The sequence below is a fragment of the Microtus oregoni genome, unplaced genomic scaffold, assembly GCF_018167655.1.
Source record: "Microtus oregoni isolate MIOR12 unplaced genomic scaffold, Mior012 000067F_ref0000223, whole genome shotgun sequence".
Classification (NCBI taxonomy): domain Eukaryota; kingdom Metazoa; phylum Chordata; class Mammalia; order Rodentia; family Cricetidae; genus Microtus; species Microtus oregoni.
The window spans coordinates 3,112,553-3,139,785 of NW_024543974.1; the positions used below are offsets into that span (position 1 = coordinate 3,112,553).

Below are 27,233 nucleotides of genomic sequence, written 5' to 3' on the forward strand. Positions count from 1 at the left end.
TGGGGCTGCTGATGAGACCACAGCCATCCTTAGGGGTCCTCTGTATTCCAAACAGAGCTCCAAGGACACATTGTTCCTTGCTTTTCTGGTGGAAAAAAATAATTTTGAGCCAATGCCAATTTTTGTTTGTTAAAAATGTGCCAAGAACAGCCATAGCCTGTGTGCTGTAGGACAAGACCACATCTCTGTCTTATGCATCATAATCTTAGAGACCCTGAAGTAGACAAGGAGCTCACTTCACCATTGTGGCAACTGGGGCCCCAAGGCTCATGTTAAGAACTCAGTAAGTAGTTGGGTCTGCTCCGAGGCAACATCTGGGTCTCCACAGTGCAACCAACATACATAGGATTCTCTCTCTTGAGGCCAGACTTTCACCTGTAGCAGGCCTACAGCCTACATGAAGTAGAGAATACTGGCAAAGACACCAACCGTTGAACCTTGAGATTTCAGCGTCATTTCAATTCTCCACACGCCTTCCCATACAACTCCAAAGCAGCCTGGTTTGCTGCCAGGCTGGAAGTAGAAAGGGAATGAGAGAAAGATGCTAGCTGCTCTTCACCTGTTATGCCACTGGGGTGAAAGCACCAGGACACCTGGAAATCGCTTCTGTCCACTGCTCTTTTCTGAGACTCCAGGGCTGAGTGTATATATTGGAGCCTCTAACCTAGGCATAGGAAGCAGAGTTGCTCCACGTGGTCTCAAACTTCAACAGAGAATAGACTTGCTCTCAGTGAGGGAAGACTACAGCCCTGGATCCCAGAATCTAGCCTAGAGCTATGCATGTCCAAGAGGTTCTGGGATTGTGGCAGGAGGCCAGACATAGACAGGCCCTTCTAAATCATATCAGTGCTCTCAGAATTCAAGATGAAGGGGACTTGTTCCAGGTTATTCCACTATTCACAGCTTTGAAACTCTGAGATCTCCTTTGTGAGTTTAGTACTTTGTGTGCAAAGAAAAGAGATGAGCTCCAAGGTCCATGGGCACAGACCTTGACCTGGATTCCACACCACAGAGGAGGTGAAGAGAGCGCCTCCTACTGGGTATTCTTAAAGAAATGGGTCAGCTGGAACAGGGGACACTACTATCTGAGTCATCCAAAAGCTCCACATACTCTTTATGGGGTGGCGATATGTGCTCTTTTTCCAGAATGCAGTTCCTCACTTTCAATGAGAGGTGAGGAGACAGACTTGGATGGGTTTGGACTATTCAGTAGGACAGAGCATACTGCCTTTAGGATGGCCTATTCAATGTGGATGTAGCTCCCCACCCTCTCACTTGTTTTTCTCTACAAGGTACTGGCTTCCTCAGGCCTTAGTATTTTTTACGTAAAGAAAGTGATAAGAACATCCTCTCTTTCAGGCAAAGAGTAGTTGGCAAGCTTATAAGGGATACTGGGCATGCCAACTTATTGTAACCTATAGAGTTATTTAGTAACATTGAGGCACTGAATACAGATGATGAACAGAGTGTACATGCCCTTTTCTTCCCCAAATTTAGTGACTTAACTTCCCCATTTTTTATTATACTTAGAGAGTTTATGGTATTTCTTTTGGCAGTAATGGGGACTGAAAGTGGAGTTTGGGGCATGCTGCAAAAGCACTGTGCCCACTGGGCTAGAGCCCCAGGCCAACTCCTCCACTTTGCTTAGAAAGTGCTGGAAAAATGGAATAGGTGGTGACAGGGGCATAAATGATACATGACTCTGTAGGCTCTGGAGCCTCAATGCCTTCGAGCCTTTTGATCAGCCTACTGGATCTGTAGAAGGAGTCCAGTCTTAACTTCAAAGGAAAGGACGTGATGTTCCACACGCCGACGCTGTCTACTAACCTTGGCCACATGGGCAAGCATTGCCAGAGGAAACCTCTTTTTTTGGGCCACAGCAATCATTAAGTGATCCTGGTACAAGATGAACAATGATGCTGAAAAGGAACTTGAATCACTACATTTCTTTACAATGCACTCAGCATTTTGGTTTATAAACAAGCTTTCCATCTAAGGAGCAGCAGGGTACAGCACAAGAAAAAGGGCCCTGTAATCTGCCTGTTAATAGGTCTGTGACTTGGCTCAAGGTGCTTAGCTTCTCTGCACCTCAGTTTCCTTAGGGTAATCAGGAGAGGGCTCTCGAAATGCTAAGCAAAGTACTGCCATCTAGTCAATGCTGAACTCAAGGTTCTTGCACTTGGTTTGTCTGAATTGTGTTTTTTCTATAGGGCAGTGGATGAACACTGCAGTTATTTAGGAGCAGGTGTAAGGCTAGAACCCCAGGCTCTTGGGCCCTGGCTTGAGGCTAAAAATATTGGTCACTTCAAATTCCCTTCTTTCTTCAAAGGATCTCTCAATTGTTCATATGAAAATTCCAGAGAAGTTAAAATCCTCTCCTCTAGTGGCACATGCCTGTAATCCCAGCACTCAGTAGATTGAGTCAGGAGGGTCATTACTTCCAGGTCAGTCTCGGCTACAGGATGAACGATTCTGTCTCTATGTAAACAAATCTCTCCTGTCAGACTGATAGAAGTTTATTTTATGATTTTAATGTGATACAGTTTTTTTTTCTGTTAGGTTGGTTTTCAATTCAACAAAAAGAAACCAATTAAGGTTACCCCCCAGAGCAGATTTCTGTGTTCGGAAGGCTTTCGGGCTGATGTCAGGTGGCACAAACAATGAGCTCCCAGACTCATGTTGTTTCTTGGGACCAGAGAGCAGTATTAACCCTGGATGTCATTAAGTCTCAGAAAGACAGCAACAATGGAAACCTTTGAAATCCAGCTAAGGCCACACGTGGCAGCGCAAGGCTGGTTACTGCTAAGTACAGCCTTCTTCCATGATGGTTTGAATTCTTACAGAAACTTCTTTGAACAGCAGGTCTTCTTGTTGTTGTTGAACACCCAAGGATACGCTGCTATTAACCTGTCAATTTCGGAATCTTACTTTTCTAATAGCCTGCTGTTTAGATCGCCAGCATCTGCCCCAAAGCTGGAAGCTAACACTGGACACCTTCCTGAGGCTACAGGGATTGATTGGCCACTAAAACCCAGCTGCTTTCTCAGCACACCAAGAGCTGCCTGGATGGTTACGGATGCGAGCAACAGTGCTTACCGGGCACTGGGTAGTGGGCTCTTTCAGCACCATCCGTTCTGGTGACCACATGTGTCTTCCAAGACAGATGCAGTTTCATCTGGGAAGAAGGCTCAGCTGATGGAGCTGTCTTCAGAAACTTGGGTAGGTATATTTTTGGACCCCTTCAATTGGGGCAAAATCACTGGTCTTCTACGTCAGCTTGGCACTTCAAAAATAGCCAGGCCACTCTGAGCCAAAGACAGAGAATGAGGTGTGCCATGGAGGAAGAAGAGCTGATTGTGATTAAGTGTAAGGTGTGACTCTAAAGCAATGAATGTGCATTTTTTTGGGTAAGGCTTACAAAGGGTTCAAGCAGTCATTTGCTGTGAGAACCCAAGCCGGAAAATGGCATTAGCAGTGGTAGCTGCTCTTGAGTGGGAACTGCTCCGAGGACCCACTCCCAAGACAGCCATCCCTATACAGATGGAAACAAAAGTGCCACTCACTTACCAGACACACTTTAGTTTTACAAAGTATCTGAACAGTAAGTGAGGAACAGGGAAACCTCCTTCCTGTACCTATAGCCCACCCACATTTATGCCTAGGTTTTGGCCCAAGTAAGTGGAAAATAAAGAATTTAAAATCAAGCCTAAACTGGGGACATGCTAGGTGCTTTCCTTTGTAGACTCAGATGTTAACCAACAAAGAGCAGTCTGGAACATAAAGGGTGGTTACAACGGATGTTAGAGACTCTCTTCTGGGAATGTGTCAACTGGTGAATGGCAGGTCATAAACAGGTCACACTGGCCAACCAATCTATTTGTCTCTGGCCATCCCATGTGACTGCCCATTCCTGTGAAGGTTGTGGTACTCCAGTCACCGGAGTTTTTAGAAGGTTATGCACTTGACTTAATAGCGTCTCCTCAACACATTGTTGACAATGAAAGGAAAAAAGAGAAATATGATTCAATCACTCACACCTGTACACAGAACAAAATCCCTAAAATGAACAAAGCAGATTGCCCTGGGAACTGGGGAAGATAAGTCTCCCAGTTCTGTGAAATGACATTACCTCAGAGCTCAGGGCTCCCAGGTCCATGAGCAGGAAGGAAACAGACCCATGGCTCTATAGGAACCATTTCCCCTCTGCTCTATTACTTTCAGAGATTAAGCAAGCCACTCCTCTGTGGGCGAATACCCCGAGATAACAGCCATTGTGTGTGCTGCAGCTCCTGCTAACCTAATCTTGGTAGAGTGGTGATGGTGCAGGCACCGGCTGTCAGACTCCAGCAACCAGAGGCTCTCATACTTCCTACCGTCAAGCTTTCCCTTAGAGCTACTACTGGAACCCCTAATACTAAGCCTCAGACACTTGGGCCATGGCTGAATTCCTAAAGAAGGAAGCACAAATGTGACAGTGACTTTGAGAAAAGATATTAGGGTTGGACAGTTAAATAGGAATCCTTTCCTTTGCCCAATTTCTTAGTATTTTTATTATAGAAACCCACAGGGGCAGGGGTGGGTCTTTTTGATTCAAGTCTCTTATATGTTCAGTTAGTCTCCAATACAAATATGCACAAAGAATTTCAACAACACATCTCATGTTCAAATGTAAGGTTAGAAACATTCAACACCCCCCCTCCCCGCCATAGCCCATTTTCTGACCGATTCCTGGAGCCTTCTGGACTCCTGACGATTTCCCGCCATGTTGAAATGGGGCAGCATGCTCTCGAGTATGAGTCGACTTTTCCAGTCATCCATTGTTTGACCTGGAATTTTATTCTTGACTCTCCAAGGCGTTTTCCAAACGACCTAGACACAGGGCTTAAGGAGACAAAAAGTATACTCTCTTTCAGACATGATGATGAGACCTTGACCCCGTGAAGCACAGACTTTCAACTCTGAAGGCAGGCTTGTGTAGTATCTGCCTCATTCATTTTTCTGTCTCTTTCCACTATGCCACCCTCATAGGCCACCTCCCGCCACCCCACCCCCGGAATGAGGAATACTTCTGTGAGCCACTTGCCCAGGATAAAATGGCCATCCATGCCATGAGATAGATAAGCTGTACTAGAACACAGAGGAGCAGGTGGAGGAGGAGCTTGATGAGACTAAAAGAGCGCTGGAATACAGTTGGGCAAAGGGAGTCCTAGTTCTGGCTTTGATTTTGTGTGGGACACAGGGAGGGCTCTGTTATTTTCTGAGATAGTTCATTTCAGTGACAGACTCAAATTGATGGCTTAGAGCCTTTGCAACTCTGGCCACATTAGTACCCAGCCAAGTGATCAGACCAACAATTCCAATCACAATTGACACCAGGAAAGAAGGAATGGATGCGGAAAGGGGCTCCAGACAGCCTGGTGCATCACTTGACAGGGCACCAAAGGAGCTACTCCAGCACATCCTGCAGGATGAATAGACATGCAAACCCAGGAAAAGCTCTTTTCTGTTTTCCACAAACTACATGTGAGATAAAAACTATGTTAAGGTATTCAAATACGGGGTTAGCTTTCGTTGCTATAACCTTTCTTGCCTATATCGTACCAGGCACCACAATCTTGATTTTATAAAAGTCAGAAAACCACTTCCCCCCATTTTCCCACTGAGTGAAAACAACTCCTCTGTCATGTTATATAAAACACACATCAGAGGATTCTGAAGATAGAGAGAATATAAATTGACGAGGAACCTTGGAATCTAATGAGTAACACTGATGAGTTCCCTGGGATTTCTTTTGCTTCAAATATTTTACTAGATTTAGAGCCAAAGAAACCAGCAACCTCAAATGCCAATGGGCACAAACAAATACTCCAACAGAGGCTTGCTTTCAGGACCAGGAAAGAGCCCTTTGAGACAGAAAACCTTAACCCAAGCCATTCTAATCTAGCTAAGCAACAGAAAAGACACTGTAGTGTCACCCCATTCCACCACCCAAGACCAAGGAGGGGAGTCTACTGTACCCCTACTTGGCAGCAATGAGACACTTCTGTCAACCCCACAGGAACGCTGGTAGGAGATGTCTGGTGTGGACTTGGATACATCAGGCTTGCCTAGCAGTAATGAGGGGTCCCAGCCTACTTTACATCAAAGAAGCTGTCTAGGTTACTTGGACTTCTATATTACCAGGTAAAAGAAAGATGCTATCCCTCTTTCCTGCCAGACCAATCAAAACAGAAGATTTAAATAAAAGCCAGTTTTAAAATATTAAAAATATCCTGATTTTAGTAAAAAGACAGCTATTCCAAGACCAAAAGGTCTAAAGCTTAATGAAAAAAATTATTAATTGAAATGTCACCAAGATGATACAAATATTACAATAACCTGACTAGAATTTTAAAATAGCAGTTATGTAAATGCTTCTCTTAAGAGATACAATAATGCTTTCAACAAAGTGGCAATCTCAGGAAATTGAAATATTAGAACCAGGATCCACAGTGACCTAGATAACCTTGGTGAATGGGACCAAAAGCAGAAGGAAACAGTCAATTTCTTGTACCCTTTGTAGCCCAACTTCTGCAATGTGAAGCCAAAGACTGGGAAAGAATGACAGAAAAATGACACACTACCTATGGGAGACATTAATTTCAATGATGGCAAGTATTTGCTCAGAAGCCATGGAAGTCTCAAGAAAATAATGTAACGATTCTCAAATGTAGGGTTGTGGGGGAGAGCTTCAACACAAAATCTTATTGGAAATGTTTCAGCTGTGGAAGGGGAATCTGGACAATCTTAGATGGAGGGAAACCAAGGGAATTTATCAACAACACATGTCTACTAAGATAATAATTAAAGGGAGTTCTCCACTGAAGAAGAAATGATGTATTGGCAAAGAAGAAAGAACAATAGAAAGAGAAAAACAATATGATTAAATAAAATAGATTTTCCTCCATGCTTAAATTTCATAAATTATGTTGATTGTTGAATTACCAATTATAACATTTTCTAATATAGTTATAAATATGTATGAAAGAAATATTTAACACAATTCCATTATAAACAGAAGTAAAAGGGTAGAGAGAAATGCAGGGTTTTCTACTTCATTAAAGGTAGTAAAATGTTGACACCAGTTGTACATTCATTTTAACACACAGACAGGAGTATTGAGGGCAACTTCCACAAAAAGACAGAGTAAAAACACTATACATGAATCAAATATTATTCTAAATATTACTCAAGTAATGCATAGGCATAGAAAGTTAGTAAAAAGAAAAATTGGGGGAAATCTTATGGGGAACTGAAAGAAAACATATAAATGGGTAGAAAACCCCACTAATATCAGCAGATATATTAAACAATGGCCTAAGAGTTTGGCAAATAAGATAAAAAAAGATAACCTAATGATATAGTATTTCAAGAGGTTTGCTCAAATATAATAATTTAAGGAGATTAATGGCATTGGAATTTTGATTTGAGATGATTGCACTGAGCCAGTAGATTGCTCTGGGTAAGATGATCTTTCCAGAATATTAATACTTCGATCCCATGAGCATGGGATGACTTTCCATCTTTCAGTGTAAATTTCTTTCTTCAGTGTCATAAAATTCCTATTATAAAGATTTTTAATTTTCTTAGTCAGGCTTGTTTCCAAATACTTTGGGTGGCTATTGTGAATGAGATTATTTCCCTTTATTTTTCAGTCTGTTTGTCATTGGTATACAGGAAAGTTGTTGGGCTTTGTGTGCCAATTTTGTATCTTGCCACTTGGCTCAAATTAATTATCTCTAAGAGTACTTTTTGTGGAGTCTTTGGTGTCTCTTATATATAGAATCATCATCTGCAGATAGGGATACCTTGCTTTCTTTCCCTGTTTGTATCCTTTTTATTCCCTTCTCTTGTCATGTTATTCTGACTATGACTTCAAGTACTAAATTAATAGACGGAGAGAGTGTGGACACCTTTGCCTTATTTCTGTTCATAGTGGGAACTCTTTTGAGGTTTTTCTCCATTTAGCATGATGTTAGCAGTGGGCTTGTTGTATATAGCCTGTATTATACTGGGGAATGCTTCCTCCATCCTTTAATGACTTGTCATTAAAGGATGTTGGGGTTTGTTCACAAATTTTTCTGTGTCTACTGAGATGCCCATGTGAATTATCTTTTGTCCATTTAATGATATATGTATGTTGAATCATCCCTGAGTTGATGGAATAAAGCAGGTTAGTCATGATGAATGATCTTTTTAATGTGATTTTTAATTCAGTTTGCCAGTATTGTATTGGAAAATTTCTGCATCTTTATTTATCAGGAAAATCAGTCTGTAATTTTATCTTATTTTATTTTATTTTTATGCAGTGACTTGATTTGAATATCATCAGGGGACTTCTAGTTTTGTTAAATAAAAGACAGGATGCCTTTTTTTTCTATTTTATGGGATAATCTAAGTAATTTTTAAAAATTCTGGTAGCATTCTTCTATGAATCCATCTGGTTCTGAGCTGTATTTTTTTTTTTAGTTGGGAGGCTTTTTATTACTGTTTCAGTCTTATCACTGATTATAGATGCTTAAATTATTTATTTAATTTTAGTTTAATTTTGATATGTCATAGGACATCTTTATCAGTTGCCCCATTCCAGGCTCAGGGAATATCATGAAAGAGGCAGAAATACTATAAGACCCAGAGGATGGAGAAAGGGGACATAAAGCTGTTTTCTGGACATGACGCGACTATCAGATTTTTGAACACATAGCAGCTATTGTTACATGCACAAGACAATATAAGGTCAGTCCAGGTCAAATTTTGGCATAGACTGGGGCAAGTGATCTTCAACTCCATGCTATACTGAGGAGTTATTGACAGTATATAGTTGTTGGGGAGCAAGAACCACTCTTTTGTGAGGAAGTGGCCACTGATATACTACCTATGCTCAAGTGGATGACACCACTCTTCTGCACATATGGGCAGCACCAAGATAAGAAGGTGGGAATGCGACATATTAGGGGAATGTGAAGGGCAGCTGGAAAAGGGAAATGGGGAATGGATTTGATCATACTTATTGTATACATGTGTGAAACTTTAAAGAATAAAGAAAAACTATTATAGAAGGAAATAAATTATGTGAACAATAAATGAGATCAAGACTATTCCAGTAATAAAGCTAGATAAGCTAGATTTTAGGGCAAAAATTGATTGAGAATGGAGAAAGACATTACATAATGATAAAGACATCAATAATAAAAAACGTCTTCTAAACAAGTGAGCTGAAAATATAGGATATACAAGTGAACTAAAAAATGATCTACAAAAATTTAGAAGGATTGAAACAATACATGGTATTTTCTGTGACTACAATGGAATCAAACTAGAAAACAATAATAGAAAAAGAGATAAAAATTTCAAAACACTTAGAAACAAAAGTTCTAGCTTTAAAAATTGTGTCAAAATTCTGAAGCAAATAAATATGTTGACTGTGATTATGAATGAAAATGAAACTTGTGGAGTATGAGCAAAGTTGTTCCAAGAGCATCAAACGTTTGCATTAGAAGCGAGGGCATAATTGAAGCTCTCAAAGCACTTTGAAAAAGAAAATAGAAACTCAAAAGCAAGCAGAAGGAAATGATAAAAATTAAAATAAATGATACTGAAAAGAAAAACAATAGAGATAAACCCAATGGGAAAAGCTGTATTTGACAAAGTAAGTAAAGTTATTAAACCTGAAAACTAAAAATTATGATGAATGAAAAAGGAGTGCTTACTACATACCCTGCAGATAAGGAAAACACTGTTATACACATTAAATTTGGAAATTTTAAAGAAATGGAGCAATTTTTCTAAAGGACACGTGACCAAAGGAATTGAAATTGTTAAAATTCCTGACGTGAAAGTTCAAAAGGGCTGTAATGTGCCTTAGTGATAGACAGCTTGTCTAGCATGTAGGAACTCTGGTTTGAATCCAACCCCCACCCCCAGTATGGCAAAAGGAAGCCTTTAGGCACAGATAGTCTTAAATGATGAATGATCTTTTTGGTGTGATTGAATTCAATTTGCCAGCAATTTGTTGAGAATGTTGGCAACCATATCTATGAGGAGGTTCAGCCTGCAATCTTCTTTTCTGTGTGGTGTTAAGAGAAGCATTAGTATCACCTATATGAACATGACCTCTTTCAGGGAACATTCACGGACATCAAAGACAACAACTGTCCAGACAAAAAATTACAGAGCAATGTATAGAGAAAAATTCTAAACAACATTTTAGTCACTTGGAAAAGAAAATATCCATCACAAGCTAGCTTGGGCCCTTGTTTGCTTGGGGTATATAATGCAAGGTCGGTATTCATCAGTCCCTGGGTTTTACCCACTACAGTAGTGGGTACTATCAAAATCATATGATTCGAACAACATTTTGAATGCTCTAAGTAGCACTGTATGGATATTTCTGCCTTTGGAAAACATTTAGTGACAATACCAGATTCTAGAAAGGTTGTGGAGGAAGTACAATTACTCATCCACGCTGGTGGGTATTTAAAATGATACACCTGCCCTGGAAATTGGGCAGCTTCTTAAGAAAAAAAAAAGCAGAAATAACAGCAACTGTACTCCTAAATATTTGTCTAGAAACATGAAAATGTCTAACAAATTTTTAAATACACACCACACACACACACACACACACACACAGAGTGTGTGTGTGTGGGGGGGATCCTGTATCAGTATGGTACCAATTTTTCTTGGTTTTCACATAGTATGGCTGGTATGGAGCATGTAACAATGAGGGAGATCGTGTGAGGAGCAAAGGGGACTTCTTTCTACCATGTTTTCAGTTTACTGTAAATCTAATTATTTCCAAACAAGAATTACATTGATTCCTCATATTGCCTCTGAGACATTTCTTCATGTCTTTCTTGCCTCAAGCAGTTTATGAACATCTGTATCTTCCTTCCTATTTAAAAACAAGACAATATGGTCTCTGCTTTAGCCTTTCCTGAGTGTTCTGGGAACGAAAACTGAGGGCTTAACTGGGATAATGACCACATACTAGGGTCAAAATGGTATATGCTGTACACTCTGCATGCAAATGAAGAAGGTGAAAGAGACCGCCATTACTGCAGAAGCAGTTATTAGGTTCTGGGCTAACACAGGCTCAGCATTTCCAGTCTGTGGAGGATAGAGACTCTGTTATTTCAAGGCTAGCAACACAAAACCTAAGGACATTACAGCAGCTACTCATTCATTCAACTCTAAAGAAAAAAAAATGTAAAATCAAAACAAACTCAAAACCAAACAACATCCCAAAAGGCTGGCCCGCCTTTAAAAGACACCATTCTATTGATTTCATATTCTCCCATTTTATCTTCTCCAAATCCAATACAAAAGGGATAAGTCAGGGTGGGGGCAGTATTTGGAGTTTTCTGAACAAACCCTTGCATCTGTGTCCTGGAGAGGCAGCCTACACCTTCACTACCACAGTTACCGTGTTTGGGTACTGTCTGGGCCAGGACTAAGGAGGGCGATGGGGAGAAGCTGTACAGCTTGCTGGTTGGCTCTGTATACACCAGCAGGCAGAGAACACTGTTCTCTAGACTTCCAGTATGGATAGTAGAAAGGAAGACAGAGCTGAGGACAGGAAGAAAATGTTTCCCAAGCAATAGACTATCATGCTACTGTCACAAGCTTCAGAGCATCCTGGTCCAGAGGACACTGGTTAACCATCATCACTAATCACTATCTGTACTAACAATCTAAGTTACAGATCAAAGAGGACATCTTAGGCCAGAGAACTAGACCTGGGAGGTACAGAAAGAGGCCAGACTTGAACAGAAAGAGCTCACCTCTGTGTTCCTGTGGCTCTTGGTAGGAAGTTATTTGTCTGATGTTCTGGTCTTCTTCCAGAGAGGAGTCAAGGTTTTGATGTGTCAGTCACCTTAGATTAGTGGTTCTCACCCTTCGTAACACTGTGACCTTTAATACAGCTCCTCACGTTGTGGTGACCCCAAGCAGAACATTATTTTCATTGCGACCTCATAGCTGTATTTTTGCTACTGTTTTGGGTCGTAATGTAAATATCTGATATTCAGGGTATCAGATATGTGACTCCTGTGAAAAAGGCGACCCTCAGGTTGAGAACCGCTGCCTATAGGAAGCGTTTGTTGATCGGGTCTGCAGGGTGCACACAAACTAGAGAAAGGCTTCCCTAGAACCTTCGTCAGGGTTTAGTTCCTTGGTCAAGGGCTTCAGTGATATAGTGTACTGGAACCTAAGTGGGCTTAGTCATGCATAATGTTATTCAACATTCCTGTGCATTTGAAGGGGCTGTTTTGACACTATGCAAGAGCTGCAAGGCATATTATTATAGTTTTGTGTTAATAAACATATTAATATTGAAACATGTCACTTTTCATTTTGAAAAAGTTTAACTTAAAAAAACTACAAGTGGGCCTGGGGATGTAGCCTAGTTGGTAGAGTACCTGCCTAGTGTGCACTAAGCCCTAGCTGAGATGTGATCCCCAGCATCGGAGAAAACAGATGGAGCGCGCATACTTGCCATCCTGGTGTTTGGGAGGTGTAGGCAAGAGGATCAGAAGTTTAAGGTCATCTTTGGCTACATAGCTAGTCTAGGATTCACACAACTCGGTCTCAAAATTAAATAAATAAATAAATGAAAGACGAAAACTCTAAAGCTGATGCCAAGGAATTGGAAATCTCCTACACTGCTACTGGATATGTAAGAGTGCAGCCGCTATGAGAAGCAGTTGAGTGCAGAGTGGCCATGAAATGCAGAATCTCCACTCGTGGCTCCAAAACCTTAGACCCAGACACTCCTAAGGGTACTATGCATAATAACCCCAAATACCCACTGAGGTGTGTGTGGATAAACACAATTTAGAGTATCTACTCTATAGCCCTATTCCTCAGCATTAGAACGGAAGGAAGGGTTGACAAGCCCTACTATACAAATGTACCTTGTAAGCGCTGTAAGGAAAAGACTATATGGGGATTAATTCTGTTTTTGTTTGTTTCCATTTATTTGTTTGTTTATTATTTCTTTTTAATTTTTGAGATTATAGTATAATTACATCATTCCTCCTATCTTCCCTTCCTCTAAGTCCTCCCATATATCCCTCCTTGCTCTCTTTCAAATCCATGGCCTTGGTTTTCAATGATTCTTGTTTTGCACACACACACACACACACACACACACACACACACACACATTTCTGAATATATAAATACAACCTGCTCAGTCTGTACATTAATTGTATGTCTATGCTTTAGGGATGACTATTCATTATTATCACTTGTTATTTTTTTTAAGATTTATTTATTTTTTGCTTGTGTGTTTTGCCTGCAAGTATGTGTAGCACGTGCATGCCTGGTGCCGGCAGAACCAGAAGAGGGCATCAGAGCCCATAGAATCAGAGTTGTAGATGCTTCTGAGTACATGTAGGTGCCCTGCAGGCCTTCTGCTAGAACAGCAAGTGGCATCAACTGCTGAGTCACCTCTCCAGCCCACTACGATTCTATTTGTATGAAATGTCCGGAACAGGCAAATCTATAAACATGTAAAGGTTGCCTATAGCTGGAGTCTGGGAAAATGTGAACAGATTGCAACAAGTAGTGGGGTTCTTCTGAGGGTGATCAAACTATTCAGGAATTAATTGTGGGGATGATTGCCCATCTCTATGAAAACACTAAAAGAGAATTAGACACTTTCAATGCGTAAATTTATGGTGTGTGAATTATGTCCTAATAAAGTTGCTTTTATCAAGTTCAAATTGTTTTCACTCCTTCCTCCAATCCAGGGCTGTAGAAAGCTGTCCTTTGTAAAGAAAGGATTAAGCAACATCTTCTAAGATTTTTGGAGGAAATGAGTGTTTATAACCTCCACATTAAGCAAGATTGGTTCCTTTTGAAACTGGACACCGCCATGCATTTGCTCATTGTTTGGCTGTTGAGAAAGCAGTGCTGGAAACCCTTCCTTGGTGGCCCTATTGATCACGGAGTGACTTGCAAAGCTGAGGCACAATGCTAGCAGGCTTTTGGGGCTGCTGCTTTGAACAGAGCTGCTGCTGTTTTGCAGGAACCTGCAATGTCCCCATATTGACTTTCAGGATTTCTTCATGTCATCTGAGTTTAAAATGCACATTCCTTAGTGTGAACTGCCACTCAGTAATAAATCAGGTCAGGACCAAAGCTTCCTGGCAAATGCAATTGCTCCATGGTCCCATCCACTGGGCTTAGACTGCAGAATACTGCTGCAGAGAGCCGGAAATTGTCCAAACCACCAAGTTCATTGAGAGCAAGATGTTTCTCCAGCTGGCCATGATGAGAAAACTTACTTGACTCTAAAACTAATCAACACACAGTGACCACTCATCATGGCAAGCAGAAAAGAGAGTTTTCTGGAACTTGGGAACAGCAAGAAACGAGGGCAGACCAAGACTGTTAAAGCAGTGATAGCAGTGCTGGCCTTGTTACCCTGTCCACTGCAGCAGACCTAACCTTCAAGGAAACGGAAGAGAGAGGGTTGCCCTTTGGGAAATGCAGTAGTTCTCGGATTAGAACTGATCATCCAAACTGAAGGGCCTGACAATGCATGGGCTTGTTTCCTTTGCAACAAATGTCCACTGACTTAGTCTAAGCTTTTCCACAGCTCGTTAAAACTGAGGTCGTATGGGAGGGTTTTAGGAAAGCATTTCAGTCTTTTTTGTATGCCGTGACACTAATAAACTGGACTACACACCCAGAGAAGTAGATGCACATAGACATACTAGCATGCATGCATTCTCTGGTACTAAACTTTACTTAGAGAAAGAGGCCTTCTTCTGGTTTGGGGGTCATTCCTCTCGGTGATGGTTGGCTCTCGGGGAGTCCCTCAGCTGACTAACAAAGGAAGCAGGAACAGGGGCTGGTTGTCGGTCTAATTGTTTTGCCCTGATTTACTGATAGGCTATGGCCCCAAAGGCTTCAAAAACATTTTTTTTATCTCCTGGAAATGGTTTTCTAATGGTATTTCCCTAGACTTTTCATATAGGGTTAGCTGGAAATGCTGAACAAGGAGAAAAGTGCTGGGAACTGTTTGATTTTGTAGAGATTTCAGCAGGCCATCACCCCTGACTGCTGAAACAGTTTATAGACGCGTCACATTGGAGCCCAGATGCCAGTCAAAACAGCAGGCAAAGGCAAGCATGCAAGCTTGTTAACACACTGAGCATGGGCCTTGGAGCGCCACTCACTTTAAAGTCACTTGACAGTTCTGAGTCTTGAATTCCTCCCCTGCAAAATGAGGATGATCATCTTTGCTGTCTCCCTCCATATGGCACAAGACCTCCTTTACATTGGAAAGCTCTGCTTGGGCAGGGAGGTGCCGTGTTCAAGAGAGGCACAGGGGAAGGGCAGTCCTTTTCGGCAATAGTTTTAATAGGAGCAAGCAGCTGAAATAAATGGATTGGATCTTGTTTTGTCCTCCCCTATTTTATAGTAAAACTTAGAATCCTAAAGTCTTAATATTAGAAGTAAAAATCAGAGATTGTAATCCATAACACCCCTCTTTTTGTTCAGATAGGGACACCAACACAGAAACCTGTTTGGGACCACGTGGACAGTGACCGTTGGCTCTAAAACTCAGATTCACTGAATCCCAAGTCAGGTCCTAATGTTGTCAGGTTGTAACTGAAGATAGACACTAGGTGTAACAAACGCTTCCTTAGCTCTTCTTTCTGAAACACGCTGACCATACAAAGCAGCCTCCCAGGCTGGCCAGTGCCTGCCAGCTTCACAGAGGTCGCAACTGCTATACTAATGAGATTGGCCTGGAGGGTCCTACAAGGCTTTTTGGTTGGCACCATTTCTACACTGGTGACTGGCTTTCCTCTGTGGTCATCTACCTCTTCTGCTTTCCCCCACAGAGTGCACGGACTTCCTGTCATAGCCTGCTGATAGGATCCTAGACTAATTCCAGATTCCCAGTTGACTTAGGAGGGAGTTTAAGGCCCCTCTATCCATATTAAAGCAAAAACTAGTGACACCCATTGTCCATTCCAATTCACAGAAAATCCAGAGTCCTGCATCTCTTAGGATACAGATCACCAATGATCCATCACTCCCAGAGTCCAAAAGAAAGAGGGACAAGGCCGGAGCTAAGAGAGAGAGGTAAAGAGTTCATTGTCACTGGTCATTGAGGAGAGGTCTCTCCCTAGTTCTGTATCTACTGTATCCATTTCCCTAGTTCAGTTATAATGTGCTAGTCCAACAAAGAAGACCACTTAAGAAAATTAATAAAGACAGAAGGGTGCTTAGCAAATGGCCGAAACTGGCCATGCATTAGAAGTATTCAATCAGCCATTTAGTACTAACAATAAAAGACTCAACTACTGGTAAGGAAAGATCTGAAGAATTCCCATTAAGCAGGTCTCCTTGTAGAGGGATTTTTAATAAAGAGGAAATCCCTAGTACTAGCCCTAAAAACCTGTCTGACAGGAGAAAATGTGCTTCAGGAGTTGTCATAATGAAATCAATTCTCTCCATTCTTGGAAATATTTTTGATATTATTTCCCAAATGAAAGAACAGTCAAGGCTGCTATTTACAGATTCTGAAGAAACTATCTAATTTTCTAGATTATTTCTTCATTGCAAGTGGCAACAATGGCTCCAGTTTCGGGAGAGAGTGGAAGAAATACTGCACATTTCGGAAATGCTTCCCAGGTATTTCTATTCAAGAGGACAGTCAACAAAGCACAGGAAAGCAGGCATTCAAGATAAAGGCAGTTTTATAGGCAGCTGTTCCATGGCACAGCATGATTAACAGGCAAGACCAGTACCCTGCACACAGCCAGAATTTAGCTCCTGAGAGAGCTGGGAGGCAGAGCTGATAGGAACTCTCTCAGTAGGCTACCCTGGTTGACAGCAAGCGCTGATTTTCCTAGACTTCTATTGCCTGCTCTATGTCAAGTTCACAGATTTATTGAGCATGAAGTTCCACCATTGCCATCAAGCCCATGCAAAGTAGAAGCTGCCAAATCCTAAGCAGATTGTAGATGCAGCTCACTTGACCTATGGGTCCAAACAGCTCCATCCAGTAAGTGAAATGCTAATACTGGGACAAACAAGACAGCTTGTTTGTATCAAGCCTCTCTTGTCTGAGTCAGAAGGAAAGCATGCTGTTGGCTGCACTATTTGTCAGTGTGTTAGCTTCCAAGGAAGAAGAAACTTGGGGGAAAGGACCAAAGTCCTGTTTCAGGCTTCTTTCATATAGCTCAGTCATCCTCAGTCGGCTCTGCTCTCCTGAAGAGACATCCTGAAGTGCTAGAAAGGTCTGTCAGGTGGGTCAAATGTTTATGATTTTGTTTTACATTTATTTTTATCCACCCATTGATTTATTGTTTATGTGTGTGTGTACATGCTGAAATGCTAAAACTTTTTTGTTAGTTTTACATTTATTTCCTTATTTCTTGTGTGTGTGTGTGTGCTTGTTTGTGTGTGTGTACATACCATGGCTTGGTGTAGAGATCAAGGAATAACTTGGAGTCAGGACTCTTCTTCCTCCATGTAGATTTGGGGGCTAGAAATGAGTCAGTGGGCTTAGCCATCCATCCTTTCCCCTCAGTGGCGAACTTTTTGAAATTGCAACATAATATTGTCATCTAAAAAGTTCATGTTTTAGGATCTAGCAATTTACTTTTAAAAATCGCAACATGAGTACTGTATATAATGTCACTTCCATTGATTCCTCTTCTCCATCAACTCCTCGCATGTTCCCCTACTCTCTCAAGTTTGTAACTTCTTATTTCACTATTAATGCATTTAGTGTCATTCATATGTATTTGGGTTTAGGGCTGACCACTTACGACTGGATAACCTATTAGGAGGTTTGTCCCTGCAGAAAGCTAAGTCTCCTCCTTTCAACTGCCACAGATTGCCTATACTGCTTCATTTAGAAGTAGAGCCTTGTGAGATTTCCTACATCCACAGTGGCATATCAGCTGGTGTTTCATTGTACAGGTCTTGTATTCATTTTAGTTTATGTGTATGAGTGTTTTCCTTGCATTTATGAATGTGCATTGCATGCATACCTGGTGCCCACAGAATTCAGAATAGAGTGTCGTGTCCCCTGGAACTAGAGTTACAGATGCTTATGAGCTGCTATGTAGCATCTGTGATCTGAACCCAGGTCCTTTGTAAGAGCAACAAGGGTTCTCTTTAACCTTCTATTGTCTTATTGCTTGAACTAAGTGCTTTGGGCACTGTATTGAAAAGGAGTAGAAAGGGGTTGAAGGGGTGGACAGCTCTGTCTTGTTGATTTTAATGGGATGTTTTTGAATTTTGTCAATTAAGCATAATGCTGGCTGTAGGTTTGTCATATGCAGCTTTAGTTTGTTTAGGTATGTTCCTTCCATACCTACTCTGTCTGGGACTTTTATCATGGAGGCTATTTTATAAAAGCCTTTCCTACATATATTGAGATTTTAGTTTTTAAGTTCACCATTTATTTATTTATTTATTTAAGATTTCTGCCTCCTCCCCACCACCGCCTCCCATTTCCCTCCCCTTCTCCCATCAAGTCCCCCTCCCTCATCAGCCCAAAGAGCAATCAGGGTTCCCTGACCTGTGGGAAGTCCAAGGACCACCCACCTCCATCCAGGTCTAGTAAGGTGAGCATTCAAACTGCCTAGGCTCCCACAAAGCCAGTACGTGCAGTGGGATCAAAAACCCATTGCCATTGTTCTTGAGTTCTCAGTAGTCCTCATTGTCCGCTATGTTCAGCGAGTCCGGTTTTATCCCAGGCTTTTTCAGACCCAGGCCAACTGGCCTTGGTGAGTTCCTGATAGAACATCCCCATTGTCTCAGTATGTGGGTGCACCCCTCGCGGTCCTGAGTTCCTTGCTCGTGCTCTCTCTCCATCTGCTCCTGATTTGGACCTTGAGATTTTAGTCCGTGGCTCCAATGTGGGTCTCTGTCTCTGTCTCCTTTCATCGCCTGATGAAGGTTAATATTCAGGAGGATGCCTATATATTTTTCTTTGTGTTCTCCTTCTTATTTAGCTTCTCTAGGATCACGAATTATAGGCTCAATGTCCTTTATTTATGGCTAGAAACCAATTATGAGTGAGTACATGCCATGTTCATATTTTTGGGTCTGGCTTACCTCACTCAGAATAGTGTTTTCTATTTCCATCCATTTGCATGCAAAATTCAAGAAGTCATTGTTTTTTACTGCTGAGTAGTACTCTAATATGTATATATTCCATACTTTCTTCATCCATTCTTCCATTGAAGGGCATCTAGGTTGTTTCCAGGTTCTGGCTATTACAAACAATGCTGCTATGAACATAGTTGAGCATATACTTTTGTTGTATGATAGGGCATCTTTTGGGTATATTCCCAAGAGTGGTATTGCTGGATCCAGGGGTAGGTTGATCCCGAATTTCCTGAGAAACTACCACACATGTTGAACCATCCCTCTAAGGACAAAGTCATGGGAGACGATCTTTTTGATTTATGTCTGAATTCAGCTTGTAAATATTTTATTTATTGATGATTTTTATATCTATGTTCATGAGGGATATTTTACTTCAGTGTTCTTTCTCCCCTTCCCCCTCTTTCCCCTTCTCCTCTCCTCCCCCTCTCCCTTTCCATCTCCCTCTCTCTCTTTCCCTTCCTTGTCTCTCCCATTCCCTCCATTGTGTATTTATCTGGCTAAGGTATTAGAGCGATGATGGTTTAATGGAAAGAGTTAGGTGGTAGAGCGATGATGGTTTAATAGACAGAGTTAGGAGGTATTTCTTTTGTTTCTTTTTCCTTTTTGAGTAATTTAAGAAGTAGTGGTTATAAATCTTTGAAATTCTGGTAGAATTCTGCTGTGAAATCATGTGAGCCTGGACTTAGTTCAAAGGGTTTTTCTCGCTATTTTGGTCTCTTTTCTTCTTATGGGTCTGTTTAGATTGTTGATCACTTCTTGATTGAATTTTGGTACTTTGGATGAATCTAGAAATTCATCCATTTCTTTCCAAATTTTCAGTTTAATAGATTATAGGCTCTTAAATATTCTCTTATAATTTTCTAAATTTCTATGGTGTCTGTTACAAAAATTCCCTGTTTATTTCTAATTATGTTAATTTGGGACTGCCCTTTCTGTCTTTTGCTTAATTGGGCCAATTGTTTATCAATCTTGTTTAACTTTTCAAAGAACCAGCTCTTATCAGTGATGCTTTGTAATGTTTCTATTTCATCCATTTCTGCTCTGATTTTTTTTTATTATTTCTTCCTATCTACTGGGTTTGTTATGTTCCTGTTTTTCTAAATTTTTGAGCTACATCATTGACTTACTTATTTTTGCTTATGCTGGCTAGTATACAAAAGTATACTACAAAAGTAAACCTCACAAGCCTAGAGTCATTTGGGGAAGGAGGAGCCTCATTTGAGAATATGCCCCCACCAGATTGGCCTTTGGACAAGCCTGTGGGTTATTTTATTAATAATTGATGTGAGAGGGTCCAGCTCACTAGTGGTGCTGCCACCCATGGGCAGGTGGGTATGGATGGTATAAAATACCAGGTGGAGAACCTTGAAGAGCAAGCCAATGAGAAGCACTCATCCATGGCCTCTGCATCAGGCCCTATCTTCATGTTCCTGTCCCAGCTTTCTTTAGTGATGGAATATGATGTGGAACTGTAATCTGAAATAAACCCTTTCCAGCTCAAATTGCTTGGCCATGGTGTTTCATCTCAGTAATAGAAACTAACTAAGACAATGCTCTTATTACTTAATGTAGGTGCTAAAAGCTCTAAGTTCCCTTCTTATGGCTGCTTTTAGTATGGCCCAGTAAATTTATGGTGTTATATTTTCATTTTCAATTATTTATAGAAATGTTTTTATTCCTTTCTGATTTCTTCTTTGATCCATCACTTGCTAATGAGTTGTTTAATCTCCATGAGTTTGTATATTTACTAGAGACTTGCTTGCTATTGATTTTAAGTTTCATTGCATTATGGCTAGATAGGATACACAAAGTTATTTCACTTTTTTTCTGATTTTGTAAAGATTTGTCTGGTGTCCCAGAGTGTGATCTGTTTTAGGGAAGCTTCTGTGTACTGCTGAGCAGAGTGTGGTGTTGGTACCAGGGCTGGGATATAGCTATGATAGGCCCAACCATGGTACTTATTGACGGAATGTAGACTTTGGGACTTTGGTTTTTTTATTTATTTATTTATTTATTAAGGATTTCTGCCTCCTCCCAGCAACCGCTTCCCATTTCCCTCCCCCTCCCCCGATCAAGTCCCCCTCCCTCATCTGCTCGAAGAGCAATCAGGGTTCCCTGACCTGTGGGAAGCCCAAGGACCGCCCACCTCTATCCAGGTCTCCTAAGGTGAGCATCCAAACTGCCCAGGCTCCCCCAAAGCCAGTACGTGCAGTAGGATCAAAAACCCACTGCGATTATTCTTGAGTTCAAGGAGACAGAGACAGAGACCCACATTGGAGCACCAGACAGAAATCTCAAGGTCCAAATCAGGAGCAGAAGGAGACGGAGCACGAGCAAGGAACTCAGGACCGCAAGGGGTGCACCCACACACTGAGACAATGGGGATGTTTCTATCGGGAACTCACCAAGGCCAGCTGGCCTAGGTCTGAAAAAGCATGGGATAAATCCGGACTCGCTGAACATAGCGGACTTTGGAACTTTGGATTCGAAAATCAGATGAATGCTTTAAGTACTAGTAGGAACATAGAAGATGGTATGGAGGGTGACTTGAACTGTTGGGACCTGACTCAAGAGGTTTCAGAGAAGAATATTCATATGCGACCTAGAGACCATTTTTTTTTGATATTTTGGTGATGAATATGGCTGCTTTTTGTCCATGTCCAAAAAAAAAAAAATCTGCCTGAGACTAAATTGAAGAGTTTTGAATTAATTGTGTTGATAGAGGAAATCTCAAAACAGACTAGTGTGGACCGTGTTGTGTGGTTATTGGTGGCCATGCTTATGCAGATGTATAGGGACCAGGGGCAGGCTGAGCAAGGAAAATTACAAAATGTACAACTTGAGGAGAAAATGGGCACCAGGAAGTGAAATGGAACTAGGTCCTGTGTTTAAGGAGATAAACAGATTCAAGAAAAACCTGATGTTAAATGGAATAAAGGGAGTGGTAACCTCAGGGCAAGAGCCCACCCAGCTAAGCTAGCTTCCAACTTGTGAAAAAGAATTAAAGAAAAGCTTAGGGCTGGATATGGTGGTATACACCATTAATTTTAGCACTCAGGAGGCAGAGACAGGTGGATCTCTGTGTTTGATGCCAGCCTGGTCTGCAGATTGAGTTTCAGAACAGCCAAGATTAGGCAGTAAAAACCATAGAAAAACAGAAAGCTGGTAAAGATGTAATGTAATCAAACAAGGAAGCCATATCCAGCCCCAGCAAGAAGCAGAACTTGGCAGCTTTAGCCACATGGTTCTGATTTTAGAGTAAGGATAGAAAGAAGGGGTTATGTAATCTTCCTCTAAGGCTACGGAAAGCCAGTGAGGCCAGGCATGCATGTTTCAGGGGTGTCCCTGAATGGAGGCCTAAGGGTATTATGGGAAGTTGTGAAGGTGAAGTCTCAATTGTCTTGGAGAACCCAAAATGTTGGAGATGCCTGAGCCATAGCATACATGCTGAGGAGATTTGCTGACAGGGAGTGGAACCAGTCCAAGAGAAAGAAGTGTATCATAGTCAACAAAGCAGAAAGGAGATGGAGATCTGAAGAACACTTTGACCTCAGCCATAGACACAGTTTGGAGTTTGCCCAGCTGGGCTTTGGTGTTACTTTGGTCCAGTATTTCCTCACTGTGCTCCCTTTCCTACCTTTTGGAATGGTGATGGCTATTCTGTGCCATTGTATGTTGGAATTATGTGGCCTGCCTTTCAAATTGATTTTTACAGGGGATACAGTTAAGAGATTGCCATGAGTATCAGAAGAGACTTTGGACTTTGTAACAAGCTTGAGACTGTGATAGAATATGAGGACTTTTGAAGTTGAACTGAATGCACTTCTATATTATGCTAAGTCTACAAGCCTATGGGGGCCAGGGAGTGGAATGTGGTAGTCTGAATAAGAATGGCTCCCAGAGACTCATTTGTGTGCATGCTTGGTCACTGGGGAGTGGCACTATTAGGAACACATGTGACTCTTTTTGAGGAAATGTGTTACTGGAGGTGAGCTTTGGGGTTTTAGAAACTCAAGCTGAGCCTAGTGTGTCTCAACCTTTCCTTCTGCTGCCTGCAGATCCAGATGCAGGGCTCTCAGCTCCTTCTCCAGCACCATGTCTGCCTGCATGCTGCCATGCTTCCTGCTATGATGATAATAGATTAAATCACTGAAACTGTAAACCAGCCCCAGTTAAATGTTTTCCTTTCTAAGACTTAGTTGCCATGGTCATGGTGTCTCTTCACAGCATTAGAAACCCTATACAATGGTGATCTGTGTCTTTAATTCCAGTAGTATGCTTTTTATGAAATTGGGCACACCAGAATTTGGTGTATATATGCATAGGATAGTAGTATCTTCTTAACTGTTCCTCAGATAGAATGAAGTATCCTCCTTTATTCATTCTGGTTAGTTTTAGTTTGAAGTCGGTTTTGTCAGATATTAGTATAGCAACACCTGCTTACCTCTTGGTCCTGTTTCCTTAGAATATGTTTTGTCCATTGTTTAATTTGAAGGTGGATCCTATAATTGAAGATGATAAGTTTGCTATAGGCAACAGTAGATGGATTGTGCTTCTTGGTTTATTCAACTGACCTGTATTTTTTGTTGGAGAATTGATGCCATAATATTTAAAGTTATTAATAAAACTGTGTATTGATTGCTGTCATTTTGTTGGCATTTTAATGTTTCTGATCTTAGTCCTATTTTGTGTCTCAGTAAATATTAGCTTCATTTATTTTATTTCTATAATCTCTTGGCTATAATTATTTCTCTCTTCAGTACGAAGTATTTTACTGAATCCAATATTCTCTGAAAGGCTGGTTTGGTGGATGAGTTCTTTTAGCCTCTTTATATAATAGATTTTTTCTCTTTTCCTCAACTATAACAGATATTTTTGATAGGTATAGTCATATAGGTCTCCATGCAAGGTCTTTTAGAAATTGGAGTATATTGCTCTATGTTCTTCTACTTTTTAAAATTTCCATTGAGAATTCAGTTGTTATTTCAATAGGTTTTCCTTTATATGCCACTTGGGTTCTCTCTCTCCTTCCCTTCCTCCACCTACTCTTTCTTTCTCTTCTTAGCTTTCAGTATCATATTTTTGTTCTGTATATTAAATATTTTGACTATAATATGCCATGGAGAGTTTCTTTTTTGATCTTGTCTATTTGGTGTTCTGTGTGCTTCTTGTATCTGTATGCATATGTCTTTCCTTAATTTGGGGGAAGTTTTCTTTTATGATCCTGATGAATGTCTAGGCTATGCCATTTACCTGGGGGATTCTTCTCTTTTTTTCTATGTTTATTCAAAGATTTATTCTTTTCATGGTGTACCTCAGTTTTTGCATTTTTCCTTTCATATGTCTATTTTTTTCACCTTTATTTTTGTGGTCCTTTATTTTCAAGTTCTACTATTCTATCTTCTATTTTGTACATTTTGCTTATAATTCTTTCCCCTGAGTTTTCTAATTGGGTTGAGATAATAATAATAATAATAATAATAATAATAGCTATATTTTTTATTTCAGTTTGAGTCCTCTTCAATATTTCTATCTCTTTAGTGAACTCAATTTTCAAACCCTGAATTGTCTTAACCATTTCACTCAGCTATTTGTTTGTGTTTCCTTGAACATCACTCAGGCATTTATTCCCATCCTCTTTAATTTCATTGAACTCTTTCTTCCTATCTTCTTTAAACTCAGCTTAGGCAAGGCCAGTGCTAGGACTGTATATCATGAGCTAGGCTGGGGGTATGAAGAAGGCAGGCAGGTGAGGTTTTTGGGAAACTCAGTTGGCAAGACCCTTGCATGTGCTGCATGTCTACAGCCAGGCTTAGGAACATGGGGATTGCTGTGGAAGGTAAGGTTCTGGGGAATTCACCAGGCAAAGCCAGTATTTGAGACCTATATGTCCAGAGCTGGGCCTGGGAATGTTGCATGTTGTGCTTATTTCTTTGGATTTATTTCTTCTAAATTCAAATCACTATCATTTCTATGGCTTTAATAATCTTTCTTGGTCTAAATTTTTTCGAGGATAAATATTTAATTACATTTTAGAGTCAAAACAAATTTCTGGGGCTTTTAAGTTTCAAGCAACTAGAGCTTAGAAAGCACGTTGTTATGACAGTTCATGTCAGGGCTTCTTAGCGGAGTGCCTCCTATTACCATACTTCAAACATGGGCAGAGTTGATTATGAAGTCAGAAGCACCCAAATGAACACTTCTGCACCAAGACTATAAACTTCATTATAAACTCATTCAATCATATTGATCCTACTACTTATCTTTGCTCTTCTTGCTACGGCAAGAAAGTATGAGAGAGCTGGCCAGAAAATATGTGAAAAAAGGAAGAGAAACACGCCTTCCATTCTCTATTTGGTGAAGTTGAAGCACCATAAAGTCCTGCCAGCTATAGTATCTTGATACAACCTGAAGTTATTGTTTCAGTAAGGTGTACTTTTAAAAGCGCTTAAGAAGCCCCAATAGTTTATGAAATAAAATTAGTATTCACCGAAGAAGCTTCTTTTTAATTGCATTATGGGGTGGGGAGGGCCACATGAGTCCCTACCCCTAAGGAACTATGGGCAGTGAATAGCTTCTCGGGGAAGGAAGTTCAGTTTTCTTTAAGGGTGTGGCCACTGGTATGTTGACCATGCTCCAGTGGATGACTCCACACACACGAGTACAAGGGCAGCACAAATCAGACTCAGGGCATTCTAAAAAGAAAGGACATGAAGTTAGGAATGAGTGGAGAAGCAGATATACATTGTGGATGAATCTGGGAGGAGTTAGAGGAAGGAGCTGGGGAGTATATCATCAAAATATATTGAGCACATATATGAAACCCTAAAATAACTGATAAAATTATATATATATACATATATATTTATATGAGATTGCTTTTTGAGAGTATTTCTACTGAGTAGATCTTGGGCAATGTAACTTATAGGGTTAGCCCACACTTCTAGAAAGGCAAATAAGATCTCTGCTTTCCATTAAGAAGTTTTCCAGCTCTCAGATCATTTGCCAATGAACTCAGATGAATCAGAAATAAATGCATCCAAGGCTTGATATTCAGTAGGCAATGGACATGCTGCTTAGAGGTCCTTGTACTGAAAAGCTCTAGAGGTATTAGTGCTTGGGATTCGGATAAACACTACTTAGCATCCCTGGCATCTATCTACCTTGGCATGTGAATGACTTTAAACCTAAGCACCACCTTTAACTGTCGTGAAAGAAATAGTTGCAGTTGAATGCCTGATAGGCTACATTTGGCATGACAACTTGAAACGGTGGCAGTGGTGCTGGCAGGCCCAGCTCACTACTGAATCATAACAAGATGCCTGTCAACTTGGAGCTCCTACTTTATTCCCAAGCCACCTTTCTTTCCACTTCACTCAGGCAGATTAGTTCAGGACTCAAATATAAGACTTGCCATTTATTCCTGTTACATTTCCTATGACAATTCCAAGCGCATCAAGATTTCTTTATATGTCAATTTCATGCTCCAGGGAATTGCTTGCTTTCTGACTCTAAGTCAGGGACAAATCAGGTAAGACTGCTTTCTAAATCCTCATTTGGATCATTGAGGAAAAGAGAAGCAGGCCACAAGGGTTCCCTAGGACTTGCCTCTAGACTTTCTCTGAGGGAGGACATTAATCCATTATCCATGGCCTTTGGACTGAATACTTTTAATTGGTTACACAATCACATAACTGAGCTGTAAATGAGGATTTCATAACAGATCCAGCCAAGGGCTTTGATGAGGTCCAAAAACTCTTGCCTACTTTTCTCTGATCTACCTGCCTGCTCGTGAGCTTTACCAGAATGAAGAATGCTATTCTACCACAGCTGGAGACTCTAATCCCCTTGTATTTTCAATCCCATTTTTAACTAGATACCCTTTTGAAGACCTCGCTTACCATTGCTCTAAATGCACATTTTAAGGTCTAGAATTTTTCTTGGAGCCCACATCAAGCAGCCTATAGCTACAGAAGATATTCTGTTCAAGAACTCTCCGTCCTGAAAATGTCAGTCTTTGCCATTCCAATTGTTTATAGTTTGCT

At 40.8% G+C, this 27,233-nt stretch overlaps 1 protein-coding gene across 1 annotated transcript in view; it reads right to left on the reverse strand.

The window, feature by feature from the left end:
- Window positions 1-27,233, reverse strand: part of LOC121440432 (mastermind-like domain-containing protein 1) — a 137,841-nt gene that overhangs the window by 68,382 nt on the left and 42,226 nt on the right. Inside the window, exon 2 of the mRNA XM_041641189.1 lies at window positions 4,723-4,881. Within this exon, the coding sequence (XP_041497123.1) occupies window positions 4,723-4,818 (96 nt within the window). The 5' untranslated portion in view covers window positions 4,819-4,881. The remainder of the gene's footprint in view (window positions 1-4,722; window positions 4,882-27,233) is intronic.